At 35.6% G+C, this 14,371-nt stretch overlaps 2 protein-coding genes across 5 annotated transcripts in view; one reads left to right on the forward strand and one right to left on the reverse strand.

Moving 5' to 3' along the window:
• Window positions 1-1,774: 1,774 nt before the first annotated feature.
• Window positions 1,775-6,509, forward strand: LOC100241540 (transmembrane 9 superfamily member 10). The gene is made up of 7 exons (XM_002278664.4): window positions 1,775-2,157; window positions 3,864-4,028; window positions 4,122-4,231; window positions 4,347-4,455; window positions 4,546-4,658; window positions 4,778-4,928; window positions 5,030-6,509. Exons 1-7 carry the CDS (start codon window positions 2,023-2,025, stop codon window positions 6,185-6,187), a joined length of 1,941 nt encoding a protein of 646 aa, XP_002278700.1. The 5' UTR covers window positions 1,775-2,022; the 3' UTR covers window positions 6,188-6,509.
• Window positions 6,510-6,933: 424 nt separating this feature from the next.
• The window catches only part of LOC100246671 (cyclic nucleotide gated channel-like), a 44,764-nt gene continuing 37,326 nt past the window's right edge, over window positions 6,934-14,371 (reverse strand). For all 4 annotated transcript variants that reach the window (XM_010658310.3, XM_002278428.5, XM_010658309.3 and 1 more), the window contains 2 exons: window positions 8,583-8,819; window positions 6,934-7,860 (listed from right to left, as the gene is read on the reverse strand). In XM_010658310.3, coding sequence (XP_010656612.1) covers window positions 7,138-7,860; window positions 8,583-8,819 — 960 coding nt within the window. In that variant the 3' untranslated portion in view covers window positions 6,934-7,137. The remainder of the gene's footprint in view (window positions 7,861-8,582; window positions 8,820-14,371) is intronic.

Genomic DNA, 14,371 nt, shown 5'->3' on the forward strand with positions numbered 1-14,371 from the left:
CACATTTTTAAAACTACCTCACATTTGCTATGAGATGCTTGTTTATGGGGAAAAAAATTCTCAACTTTTAATACCAGGTGTTTGTTTCTAGAGAAAAAAAATCCAAATAATAATAATAATAAAACATATCTAAAAGGAATAATAAAGAACATATCTAAAAAGAATAATAAAGAAAATATTTAAAAAGAATAATAAAGAACATATCTAAAAAGAAAAATATTTATATGATGAGTCTAGTTTTGCAATACTAGGAATAAAGTAAATTCTCTTATCATGCTCATCTCTGATTCAGTATTTATCTCTTTGACAAAACTAAGGGCAATATGGTTTGAACTTAGGTTGTTCATGACATGACAAATCAAAGAGACATTTTAGGGAATAATTATATGACTCATTAAAAAGTGTATGTATTTAATTTTTTTTTTTAAATAGATGAAGATAATACTAATTAAAAAAATTGAGGTTCTTTTTTCTATATATTTTCATATTAATAAGTCAAAACCAACTTTTCCCATTTTTTTTAATATAGAAGTTATTTTAATCTATTGTCTAAATTTTTTAAAGTTTGTGACATACTTAATTTCTATACAAAGCACAAACTTACTTATAAAGTATTTATAAAGAAATAATTTAAATCATTCTCCATATTTTTTTTAAAAATGATTTTTTTAAAAGTTTATCAAATACTTAAGGCCTGTTTGATAACTGTTTTCGAGAATAATTTTCTGTTCTCTATAATAAAAAAACAAGAAAACATGTTTGATAATAAAAAATTGTTTTCTGTTTTTAAAAAACTTCTTTTAGTTGTTTTTATTTTTATTTTTTGAGAGATGTTTTAAAAATAATTATACAAACATGCAAAATGATTAAAAATAAAACACTAGATATAGAAAATATTTTTAAAACATATTTAAAATTGTTAAAAAATAGTTTAAAAACATTTTATGTTTCTAAACAAAGTTTTACAAAACATCATAAAACAATTTTCAAAAACTATTTTTTGGAACTATTTTCGAAAACAATTACCAAACAAACCCTTACTTTTTATAAGAAATTGCTCTAAGTCTTATGAAGTATTTTTAGTCTCTTTTAAACTTTTTTTTTATTAGTAATGCTTCAATTAGAAACACTTTTAAGGAGATCATTAAAAAAAGAAAAAAGTTTTGATACTGTTATTAATAATCTATAATTATTCACCTACATTTTTAAAATTAATTCTAAAAAATTTGACAAACCCTAAGAGCCTGTTTGGTAGTGATTATAGGAAGTATTTATAACATTTTTAATACTTGAAATTTTTTATTATTCAAGTGTTAATAATGGTAGAAGTGTTTTCTAGAATCATTATCAAACACACACTTTGAGTAAAAACGCATTCTTAGAATGCGTTTTTACTCAAAGTGTTTTCTCTAAAAATATTTTTAAAAGAATTACATATCTAGTGTTTCTTTAAAAAACACTACTTGAAATGTTTCCTAAATTTTGCCAAACACCTTATTTTAAATAATGCTAAATCAACTTTTATTTTATTTTTTTTAAAGAAAACATTTTCAATTATTAAAAAATAATTTTAACGTTTTTAAAATGACATATTTTTCAAAAACTTATTTTGTTTTTCTCTTAAACAATGATTATGAAATAGATTTTATCATTTTGGATGAATTTATTTATTTAGAGAAATAATTTATGAAGAAATAATTTTTAAAATCATAGCATGGCACATGTTTTCTTTATTTTAAAAACAAGAGTCCTACTTCCCCTGGAGTCTTGACTGCCAAGAGCCAATGAGAAATCATCAAGACGGAGGAGGGATGACCGTTGATTTAATTGGCGTGGTGGAATGTCCGCCGTAGATGAGACGAAAGTGGGTAATTGCAATTAACAGTAATCTCCAATCAGCGTTTTTGACTATCTCGGTCTCCTCGTCCCATTAAAAGAGAGGGGAATTGAAAAAATTGAGAGAAAAATCGGAAGGGTTTTGAGGAATCCAGAATTTGAGAGAGAGAGAGAGGGGTCAATTCCATGGCGGTTCAAGGTGGTGGTGGGAGAAGGTTAGGGCCGTTCGCCCTTCATCTATGGATCTTTCTCTCTCTCCTCCTCTTCCCCCACGTTCGTTCCTTCTATCTCCCTGGTGTCGCTCCTCAAGATTTCAATAAGGTATGTCTCTTTCTTTTTAGATCAAATTAGGGTTACATAGATCTCGGTATTTTTGGCTCGTTTTTCCACTGCTGGGTCGTGTTTCTTTCTGGTTTTTGCTGCTTTAGCGTTTGTTTCTATCCGATCTGTGTTTGTTTTGTTCTTTGAGCCTCATCTTGTTATTCACTTCATTGAGATCTAGCGTGTGGCTTTTGGATATTGGAATTGGCTTGGGAAATGATTTCTTCTCCGAGCAGACTCGGTCGCAGGACATGTAGTTTTGGGCAAACACAAGGGATTGATTTTCTTTGTTTACTGCTTCTGTTCCCATAAGCTAATCTGGCTGCGTACTATTGCTGGGATTGAATAGTTTTCTTTTTCTATTTTTGGGTGATTTCTGAATGTTCGATTTCATCGTTGCACGGTTTCTTTCTTTTGTGGTTCTAATTTCCCAAAGCTTGATTTTTTGGAGAGTTATGAGATAGATGTTATGTAGCGGGATTTTATTTCATATTTTTCTAGGTAAGGCTGCAAGTTTATATTTCCCAGTGAGAATAATTCTGTTTCAAAATGAGTCAGTTCATTTTGAATTTGTTACAAGGTGGAAGCTAATTTTGTTGATGTATGCCCTGCATAGCTGCTCTGGCTGAGAACTCTTGTATTAAGGGGTATTTGTTGGATCCAAAACATTTTCTGAGCTAACTAGGCTATTTGAATTTTTGGAGAGGGGATTCAACTTAGCGGGGGCCCAGATCCTAAGATTGTTTTCCAGATGATCTTTTGAACTTTAGTTACTTTTGTATTGTTTTGTGGTTCTCTCTCAGGTTGGGGCCTGGTAAGTGAGATACAGTTGAGTTTCATTCAAACTGGAAATAATATTGTAATTTTGAAAAATAGTTAAGAGGAAGAATGTCAGTGGTTGTTAGTTGGTCGGTGACTTGTCATCCTCTTCATCATCCAGGTTTGATTTATCTTTGTTGCATTGAAGATAATAATTGCATAATTTGTTTTAGCACATCTGCGCAAATTCAAAATTGTAGGAAGGATGGCATTGAGTGGGTGCTAAAAGTTAATATTGAGCAAAAACAATGAATAATAAATGAACAAATAAACATAGATAAAAAAAAAATGTTTGCCCTTTTTGCTTATTCTCCTTGTGTGGGTCAATATCTCCTCTCTCTCGCAATTTCTTCTTTTTCTTGAGCTTCATTCGATTATATCCAGGTTCCAGCCATTTTGAATTATGCTATTGATTTAAAGTATTTAATCTGTTGTTTGTTTAATACACTTCAGATTTGAAAAAACAAAAAAAGAAACTTCTCATGATTTTGATGGCTAAAAACTTGAAGAACATGCAATTAATTGAATCACAAATGTTTATTAAATCTAATAAATCAACTTTGAATACCGTTGTTTGGGATTGATCTCAATTGTTAAGGTCAGGAGATATGTAACACCATTGTTTTTCTTGGAGGTATATTTGGGAGTTATACTATTTTAGAGTAAATTGCACTTTTTGTTGTTTCTGCACCCTTGCTGATACAGTTTAGTTTACTCACTTCAGTGGTGCATGCCGAGGATGCATGAATGAAATCTTTAAATATTGATTTCATGATTCATATATATATATATATGTTATGATATTACTTGAGATACTAAAACCTTATTCTTATGTTTGTGATGGATCACGGTATTTGATTGCTAAATTTCACATCTCATTTTTGCAGGGGGATCCATTGAAGGTGAAGGTGAACAAACTAACCTCTACAAAGACACAACTTCCTTACTCCTACTATTCTCTTCCTTATTGCCGTCCAGAAACCATAGTTGACAGTGCAGAGAATCTTGGTGAAGTTCTTCGGGGTGATCGTATTGAAAACTCTCCTTATGTGGTCTGTTAGAGTTCTTAATACTTTAGTGATCCTCCTTTATATCCTTTTCCTGTATGCAGTTTATTAGTTTCTAACAGAAGCTGTTTGTTGCAGTTTAAAATGCGAGAACCACAGATGTGCAATGTTGTATGTCGTATGGAGCTGAATGCCAAAACTGCAAAGGAGTTCAAGGAAAAGATAGATGATGAGTATCGGGTTAACATGTGAGGAATCACTTGGAGAATTCTGAATATGAATTTCTATTCCCTCACAATTGCAAATACAATTTAACTCCAAAGTAGTGGAATTTATTAAGCATCTTTTTGCTGCATTTGGCAGGATTTTGGATAATCTTCCACTTATTGTTCCTGTACGAAGGCCAGATCAGGAACTTTCCACAGTGTATCAACATGGTTTCTATGTTGGTCTCAGGGGACAGTATGCTGGAGTAAGTAGCAGAGCTATTACCATATGCACAACTTTAGGTTTGTTTTATGAAAAGTGTAGTGATCATTTCTTCTTATCTAATCATTTGCAGAGCAAGGATGAAAAACATTTCATCAACAATCACTTAACATTCACAGTCAAGTTTCACAAAGATCCAGAAACTGACTCATCGAGGATAGTTGGATTTGAGGTTAAACCATTCAGGTCATATTTATGATTCCCTCGTCATTTGATTTACACACTTATTGGTGCTAATTTTTAGTGCTTTATGCCCTTGTAATAGCGTTTGATTTTTTCCCCCCTTAAATTACACATGAATTCAGTGTTAAACATGAGTACGAAGGAAAATGGAAGGAGAACAACCGTTTATTAACATGTGATCCCCATGCAAAACGTGCCGTTACCAACTCTGATTCTCCTCAAGAGGTTGAAGATAAGAAGGAAATTATATTCACATACGATGTTGAGTTCCAAGTAAGACCACATACTTTATAATAAATAATGATTTTGCCATTAACCTGTGTGTACTACAGGCAATGATATTCCTGTATTGCTGTCATGTGCTTGGTATGCAGGAGAGTGATGTGAAATGGGCCTCTCGATGGGATACCTACCTTCTGATGGCCGATGATCAAATTCACTGGTTTTCAATTGTCAATTCTTTGATGATTGTTCTTTTCCTCTCTGGCATGGTGGCCATGATCATGTTGCGGACACTGTACCGGGATATCTCTAAATATAACCAGTTAGAGACCCAAGAGGAAGCCCAAGAAGAGACAGGGTGGAAACTGGTTCATGGGGATGTTTTTAGACCTCCTACAAATTCAGATCTTCTGTGTGTTTATGCTGGAACGGGTGTTCAATTTTTTGGGATGATTCTTGTCACCATGATCTTTGCTGCCCTTGGATTCCTTTCACCCTCGAACCGAGGTGGGTTGATGACAGCCATGCTTCTGCTCTGGGTTGTCATGGGCCTGTTTGCTGGATACTCTGCAACCCGTCTGTACAAGATGTTCAAAGGAACAGACTGGAAGAAAATTGCTCTCAAGACAGCTTTCATGTTCCCTGGCACTGTTTTTGCCATTTTCTTTGTCTTGAATGCTCTAATTTGGGGTGAAAAATCCTCAGGGGCAGTGCCATTTGGAACCATGTTTGCGCTGGTGTTGTTATGGTTTGGCATCTCGGTCCCACTTGTTTTTGTGGGTGGTTATGTTGGGTTTAAGAAGCCAGCAATTGAGGATCCCGTAAAAACTAATAAGATTCCAAGGCAGATCCCAGAGCAGGCCTGGTATATGAATCCTGTCTTCTCCATCCTAATTGGAGGCATATTACCCTTTGGAGCTGTCTTTATCGAGCTCTTTTTCATCCTCACATCAATCTGGTTGCATCAATTCTATTACATATTTGGCTTCCTCTTCATTGTCTTCCTTATCCTACTTGTAACTTGTGCGGAGATTACAATCGTGCTGTGCTACTTCCAACTGTGCAGTGAGGACTACCTTTGGTGGTGGAGGTCATATCTGACTTCGGGTTCTTCAGCATTTTACCTCTTTCTCTATGCTGCTTTCTACTTCTTTACAAAGCTTGAGATCACAAAGCCAGTGTCAGGGGTATTATACTTCGGATACATGCTCATTGGCTCCTATGCATTCTTTGTGCTAACTGGTGCAGTTGGTTTCTATGCTTGCCTCTTGTTCACAAGGCTCATCTACTCATCAGTGAAGATCGATTAATTGATGAACAGGAAAGAAATGGCTGCTATATTTCTACTCAAGGAAGTAAACATCATCTCATGTGGGGTCCGTCCTTGCTACTTCCAGGGTTGCCATTTGGGTTCAGTTTTGAGTCTTAAATCACAGAAATTGTTATTTTAACCCTCCCAATTTAGTTTTGGGAGTTTTTATCCTTGTGTTTTGTCTTTTTATATTTACCCACACTTCATGGGGATTTGCCTCTTTTAGAAACGATAAAAGAAATTCTTGTATCAATGCTACTGCTTGTATGACTTCTGAAGGACGAACAATTCATTTTGTTATATGCTAAACTCTTTCCTCATGAATTGCTTTGATTAGGTTTTAGGAGGCTTGGCTGCTATCACCATAATGTGTCTCTTGTTTTAAATGAAGTGGGAGGAGCGCTCATGGATCTTCATTTGAACCCAGGAAAGTGAAAGTAGTTCCAGGGAGCTAATAAAAAAGCTTGGCAGTTTGTATGCAAGATATCCAAATTTCTCCATGTGGTTTCCCCAGGGAACTTCCGTACAGTATGATAATGCCTGGGAGATTGAGAGAAATTGGAGATAAAAAGGATGAGTGGAGGCTAATCATTGAACTTTGTGGGACCTTCTGGTTTTTGTTTGATGGGTCGGTGCCACAAGGAAATGGTACTTTTTCTGGGAATTCCGTACAATCAAATAATAACCCCAATTTTGACATGACAAAAGTGGTAAAAGTATAACGAAGAGGTTACGAGATACGACTGAAGTAAGAGACAATACATAAGATTCAACCATATAATTTTGCTAGTGCAAAGCCTTACAGTGACGCAATTAAAAAAAAAAAAGGCTGTACTGGGGTGTGTATTTATAATACATTTGTTCTTAGCCCTTCTGAAAGCAAAATGAAATCTAGAAACAGTCTCAATAAACAACCAGCTATTTCAGATGAGCATATTTATCATATTATTAATCTGCATCATCAGCAGAGAAATCTGGCTCTGGAGGCTTCTGTAGCTTCACCAGTTCCCTAGCACTCTTAGTGATACGGTTCCTATGAACCCCCCTTAGAGCATTTGCTGCAAACCTGGAAGCTAAGATAGTGGCTCCCAGACTATATGAGCCTCCTCGAACATTATTGTTGGTCCCGCTCAGCCCTTCTGCTGCCGCAGCTGCTGCTGCTTCTTCCTCTTCTTCTTCCTTCCGCCGAAGCTCCAGAATCTTCCTCTTGGAGTACCGGCGCCATGCTGCTTGGATAAAGCACGCAGCCCAAGTTCTCCATTGCTGTGAGTAAAAACGGAAGGTGTGTTGAACCTGTCTACTGTGCAGGCGCCTGAACTGGCTGGCCACAAATTTCAATTCCTCAGCTATTAGAGCAAAAGCCTCCACCTCTGTAAGGGCCTTCACTGTCCGTGTAGAAGATGGAAGGTTAGAACCCGATTTTGGATCCAGCGCCCAAGTTAGAAGTTCCTCCCCACAGAAATCCCCTTCTTTCAGCAAACTGCGGTTGAAAAATCCACTCCTCCCACCACCAGTGGTTACGCTCTCAAGGCGACCCCGTATAATAAACAGCATCTCATCAACTGGATCTCCTTCTCGCACAATGAAGGTATTTTCTGTGAATAAACTTGGTTTCAGTCGCTCACAAATAGCATCCAGCAACCTCTCATCCATATTCTCAAATAGAGGAACCTGTAATTGCAAAAGGTAATTTGATGAACAACAAGTGTCACAGCAATTAAAAATAGCCCCAGCAGTGGAAGGCAAATAAGTTGTGATATCAAGATATTATTTTACAGCAAGAGGATTAGCTGCTAACAAAAAAGGGAAAAATGGAAAAAGGAGGGAGAACATAAATCATATTGATCATTTAACCCGGTTATTCTTCAAATATCACCATACGGATACCAGAAAGAGTATAAAACTTTTAAATAACACATGGTCCTGCTCCACCATATGATTAATTTTTGGTCAGGTGCATCACCTTCGAGTGGCAAGTTTGAGAATAATGTGTGTTTTTTAGAAATTAATCCAGAACACTACTGAATAACTCAACTGAGTAAAGCCTTCTTCCAAGGTCCAACTACCTGGTTCATGCATGAAAAATTAAGAATGAAGGGCTGGGAAAACCACCAAGTGGTAGGAAAAGGAATATTTGTTAATAATTGAGATATTGATGAATAATCTACATAATTTTAATTGATTAAAAGCTTTGGGCTACAAATAATTATACCACAGGGTTCATTTTTTCTTTTCCCTTTTTATTTATTTATTTGGTCAATCCAAAGTAGGATCTACCAACAAATTCTAGATCATTACACTCAAAAGTAGACATACACATGATAGCAGTTCACCCAAATATGATTTGCATGGATCTGAAGCAAACAAGGGAGCAAAGAGTTGAAAGAACTTACCCTCCTCACCAAAGCCAGACAGAGGTGGCGTTTGATATCCCTTCTGAGATCCTTTGGTAGACTTTGAACCAAGTTTTCTTCATCTACTCCACGTGTTTCCAACCATTTGTATTGATCATATCGTCTAACCCGTTCCCTGAGTTCTTGTGGGAGTAAGCGATGATGCATCCACTGCTCTGAGTCGCGCCTTTTGACCCTCATCTCTTCAAGCCGTATGGTAAGAGACTGAAGATAGGTCTGTCAAAGAGCACAAAACCCAATATCTCAGCACATTCTGCTTTACAAACTACAATTTCTTCCTTTTTCAAAGCAAGAGATCAACAATTACCACCAAAGACATTTATGGCCATAATAAAAAGACTTGAATAGTTTATTTTACAATTTTTTCCCCTTTCTCTTTTCAAGTAAGTTTGTTACTAAAACTAGAATGGCAGGCAGCAGGACTACGTTAGCTGAAAAAACTGTAAGAGATCATCAAACAATGAAGGAGCAAAAACCTTTTATTCATCTGTTTTTAACTATAATTCATCAAAAATGCACCTATTCCTCTCCCAAATTGATTACATTATGATGATTGGGAAGATTTTCCACACAGAGTTCCCCCCTCTTATTTAATGCTTATTTTTTGTGTCTTGCATCCAAGTTGGCTGGATGTAGGATTCTGCATCCATCTGGTTGCTTGGATTGAAGCTTCTGTCTCTATCCAGTTGACCTGTAGGGCCAGAAGCCCCTGGCCTTGTTTTTCTTTGAACTGGTTGCTTGATGGAGGCCAGTACCTCAGTCCAGTTGACAGGCATCAAGCTGGGGCCAATAGCCCCAACATCCGTTCCCTTTTAACTCTGGTGCTAGCAAGGTCTTTTACCATTGGGATTCCACTCAACCATCAATTTTTTAAGTTGACCAAATGCCTGTCTGATAGTGCTTTTAGTACACTCAAATATAGCCATTAGATTGTTTTTTCCTTATTTAAATCACTTTATTGGAGCTTTACAACACTAAGAAACTGTAAGAAAAAAATTGGGCCGTACTTTCATTATCTTTAACAGCTCTAAACCCATAGCTAACTCCTTAAGCTTTGATTTGAGTTGCATTTCGTGACAGAACCTTCAAGCATTCACTAAACATAAAAAAGGAAGTTGTGGAGCTCAAGTTGGTTGAGGATATCTCCAACAACAAAAAGATTAGGGCATGGAGAGCACCTTTTGAAAACTAATAAAATAAGGGAAAAATATTTAAAAAGAATAGTTTAGTAATTAAGCATTTTATAAGTTTAGTTGGATCCTTCATTAAGTTTCTATTTTAGAATGTGGTTTATTTTTTTCTGAGTTTCATTTCTTTTAGACTTCTCATTATATTAGGAAGGTTTCTATTTCTTTTAATTTCTAAATAATATTCCTTTTCTATCTTTACCTGTCCTTATAAGGAAAGATAGTGAGTGAGGAAGAGAATCATAAGAGTCTATACATACCTTTGTAGTAGGAAAGTTATTGTATCAAGAGAATCATAAGAGTCTACATATACCTTTGTAGTCCCTGAAGAATTCTTAATAGAAGTTTTTAAAACCTATTATGCTTCCTTTGAGGGTGTGATTGCCTAGGAGCTCGGTGTAATTTCAAAATATCTATCATTTCTTTTCTTTTGTTTCGTTTTTATCTTTTTAATTTTCATTTTGTCCTATAACTCAAGGAATTTCTTAGGAGCTGGAAATCTAAAGATCCTGCATCACTTTGTAAGTTTGATTTACTTAAGCTTGTAAAAGGAGTTATCCTAGAACTCTTGCATGCTGTTCCTTTTTTTTCTTGGTGAAGATTAAGCTATAAGCTCTAGAGTTGTAATTGTAGGCCCCTTGTAGATTGACTTCATAAAGTCAATTTTTTCCCTCTTAAGTTCAATAAGAGGTTTTGTACCTGTTTGGGTGATATACATATATATATATATAACCCGCCAGGGTTAGGGCAGGCGTTTTCTTAATAGAGCCCTCGACCTGACATGCCAAATTTAGGAGTGACACTAGTGGAAACTCTCACCCATGACTTAGAGGTCATTGGAGCAAAGTGGGCCTCTTCGCCTACTAGTGACGGTAATTCCTCTAACGAGGGTTGCCTAGGGCTCTAATAGGTACCTAGATATGCTCTTGACGCACGTTAGCTCCCCCTCGGTGGTTGTATGGGCAGTCGGGTTTAGAGCCCAACTGAGGATGTGTATGTGATAGTCGTGGGTGTCTATGGTATCAGAGCCACAGGAAAGGAATTCGGGTTTGTTTTGAGTTTTTAATCTATCCTAGGAAGGTAGCAGTCTGCCTGAGGCGATCCCTTACCAAGTTGTGCCCGTTGTCAGCCAGTGTCAGGCGTTGTTAGGGTAGGAAAAGGGTATTAGGTGATTACTCCTTTAGGTTTGTCAATCTGCTATTAGGCTCTAGATTAAGACCTTAAAATGAGTTCAATTTTTAGAACCATGTCTAGGAAACCCACAAATTTTCAAGTTGTAGTAAACAGTGAAGAGATCAATTATCCTAAGACCTAAAATGATTTAGATGATTGGAAGTTATCCAAGGTATCTAATCAAGAAATTTATAAGAAAGGAACCTTTAAGTTCTTTACATACTACACCATTAAGACACTTGAACAGACCATAAGCTTGGAGCAGGAAGATCAAGTGATAAGACTCTTGGATAGTAGATCCATAGAGAGACATAAGAAAGACTTCAACTTCATACACTTTGGTATGATTCAAGTTGCAGCTAAGCCTTTGACAAGAATAGGTTTAAAAATCTCAATTGTCATGTGTTAGGGATAATGGACATCTTGATTACCGAGATTCTATTATTGGAGTGGTCCAAGCAGGATTGAATGGTGGTCCTGTTTACTTCCAGTGTTACCCTAACTTCACAGTTAGATTAAGAGATGTAGACATATTAGATTCGATTATCCTCCATGTTAAGACCCATGGATTTAAGTTTAAGAAAGGAAGCAGTCCTATTTCCATCATCACAAGATTTGTCTATAAGAGTATGACCACAAGTGTTGGATCTAGAGCATTGTGCACCAGTCTTAAGGGTGAAACTATACTCTTCCACTCAGATGTCCTAAACAAGTCAAACTTCATAATTCCAAAAAGGATCATGTGGAATGAGGTTGAGTTTCCAGATTCATGGTATTTCGCCAATGTCGTTCCAGCCTTAGAACAAAGATCTGAGAGGATTGAATAGATTGTTCAATACCCAGATGGAGGTGGAGATTTGATCTTCTCCAACTCATTCAGACATTCTAATAACCCTAGAATTTGAGATTATGAGCCTTCTAGAGCATCTAGTTCATCTATCCCAGTAAGAACCACTAGGATAGAAGAAGGATCCACTTCTACGAATCCTAAGAATAAGCTAACAAGTGTTAGGAGTCACACCAACCTTGCCAGAACCTTTTACACGGAGGAAAAGGAGTCTACCCAAGAAGATGAATCATCGGATATGTCTCCCACATATTCGCAAATGATTAACACCGTAAGTCAAGAGTTTAAGATTAATAAGGATCTCATAAGACAAGACTCTATTTAGAAGCCAACAAGGAAAAAGGAGATTAGTTCTTTAGAAAAGTCCCAAAAGACCTTAAAACCCTCTATCAAGAAGAATTTTACACATACTTAAGAAAAAAACAGAAAAATGTTAAGTATTGGATTTGGTTTGCACTCTTTAAACAAGAAGAATATCCAGAGTACCCAGGTAAGCGTATTAACAACACATCCACAAAAACTAAGATATGGAAAACTAGTGACGAAACTGTCATATAATCCATTCACTCTCCAAAAGCTAAGATAGATAAGAATATTTATGGTACAATAATAAGAGCTTCACCTTTTAAGACTAAAACAGAGGATAAAGGAATTGCTAGTGCAATAGATGTTAAGAAAATAATGGAACAAAACAACTACACTAACATGTTTCTTAAGACGTTAGGTGATCAACTCAATAGGGTTGAAAAGATCATTGAAACCCAAGATCATATTAAGACATCTTTTGTTAAGAAAGATACTAAGCATTTATTTAAGCCATTCGAGTTCTCTAAACAATTCCACGAAAATCCTTATGTTAATCAAGAATTAATAGAAAGGATTAGTAAAAAAGTAAAAGATAGCTCAATTGTCCCAGAGACACCTCAGCCGTCTCATAGGAGAATTATTGTTATTGATGAAGAAATTAGTTCCGTAGTAGAGGCTGATGAACTAATCAAGATTTTTAAGGAATCACAAGACCAAGGAGTTTTAAGAATTATCCATAACCAAGAAACCCCTAAGACTAGGAATTTCTACCTTAGGCCAACCTTTCCTGATATGCAGTATAAGGAAAGAAACCAATACACGCAAGCTTCTTACACTAGTGGAACCATTTATGAATGGAATATAGATGGTATAATTGAGTATAACATACTAAGCTTCAAGAGATGACTATGGTTAGCAAAACCTATAAGTTAAACAATAGCCTGTCAGATCATGTTGTAGCTCAGACACTTGTTAGGTTTACAGGTCAACTAAAAGGATGGTAGGATAACTATCTCACACTTGATGATAGGAATGGTATCCTAAAAGCCTATAGGATAAATGAGGGCAATGAAGTTGTTAAGGACGAAAGGATAAGATATAGAGGATGTAGTAGCTACTCTAATCTTTTCCATATCAAAACACTTCATTGGAGATCTTGCAAAAATTAAGGACAAGACTGCAAATCTCTTAACCAACCTTAAGTGTCCCAAGCTTCATGACTTCAGGTGGTATAGAGACATATTCCTAACCAAAGTCATGCTAAGATTAGACTGTAATCAATCTTTTTAAAAAGAAAAATTCATCTTAGGATTACCTAGACTTTTCTTTAAAAAGATTAGGATTAAGATAAAAGAACAATTTAATGGTCAAATCCCTTATGATAAGCTAACATATGGAGAAATTATAAGCATTGTTACAATAGAAGGAATAAGCCTATGCAATGACTTTAAGCTTAAGCAACAAATGAAATATGAACAAAAGATCTACAAGAATGAGTTTGGCACATTTTGTAGCTAATTTGGGTTTAATCAAAAGGAAACCAAGCCCCCTTCTAAGCAACGTAAGAAAAGACAAGTAGCAAGAAAGCCCAGTAAGGAAAACTTTTATCATAACAAGAGAGGTACTCATGGGAAGTACAGAATGAATGAAACCAAGAGATCAAGACACATCCAAAGGAGGATAAACAAGGAAGCACAAAAAAAGTTAGAAACCCCTTTACAATCTAACCCATTTTGTTTTAAGTGTGGTAAGGTAGGCCACTATACGAAAGATTGTAAGGTTAAGAAGAAAATTAATAACTTAAAACATTTTAGAAGATTTAAAAGATATGCTTTGCAAAGTAATGTTAAACTCCTCAGAATTTGGATCAAGAACTGATTCAGATAATGAAGATGGTATTAATCAACTAGATACTGATGAAGAGATTTTGAGCCAAACATCTAGTGATCAAGAAGATTACATTAAGGGCAATTGTGATTGCCATCCTAAGACTATAAATGTCATAAGCCAAAAACAAGAGTTAGTTTTAGATGTTTTAAGAAAAATAGAAGATGAAACTGTTAAGCAAGAACTTTTTGAAGTCTTTAAGAAATTCGTCCATAAGCCATAAATTAAGAAGACAGTAAGTCCTTACAACCTAAATGAAATTTTAACAAGAATTAATCAGAATTCCCCCAAAGACAACCATTAAGGATCTTTAAGAAGAAATAAGACAGTATAAGAAAGAAATTTAGGATTTAAGACAATTCACAAGC

Source organism: Vitis vinifera, chromosome 11, assembly GCF_030704535.1.
Source record: "Vitis vinifera cultivar Pinot Noir 40024 chromosome 11, ASM3070453v1".
Lineage (NCBI taxonomy): Eukaryota > Viridiplantae > Streptophyta > Magnoliopsida > Vitales > Vitaceae > Vitis > Vitis vinifera.

Excerpts from the sequence above, each read along its gene's own strand:
- LOC100241540 (XM_002278664.4), top strand. The coding sequence starts at position 2,023 with ATGGCGGTTCAAGGTGGTGGTGGGAGAAGGTTAGGGCCGTTCGCCCTT. Across the intron at positions 4,029-4,121 it reads TTGAAAACTCTCCTTATGTG|TTTAAAATGCGAGAACCACA; the intron begins GTCTGTTAGAGT and ends TGTTTGTTGCAG. Across the intron at positions 4,929-5,029 it reads CATACGATGTTGAGTTCCAA|GAGAGTGATGTGAAATGGGC; the intron begins GTAAGACCACAT and ends CTTGGTATGCAG.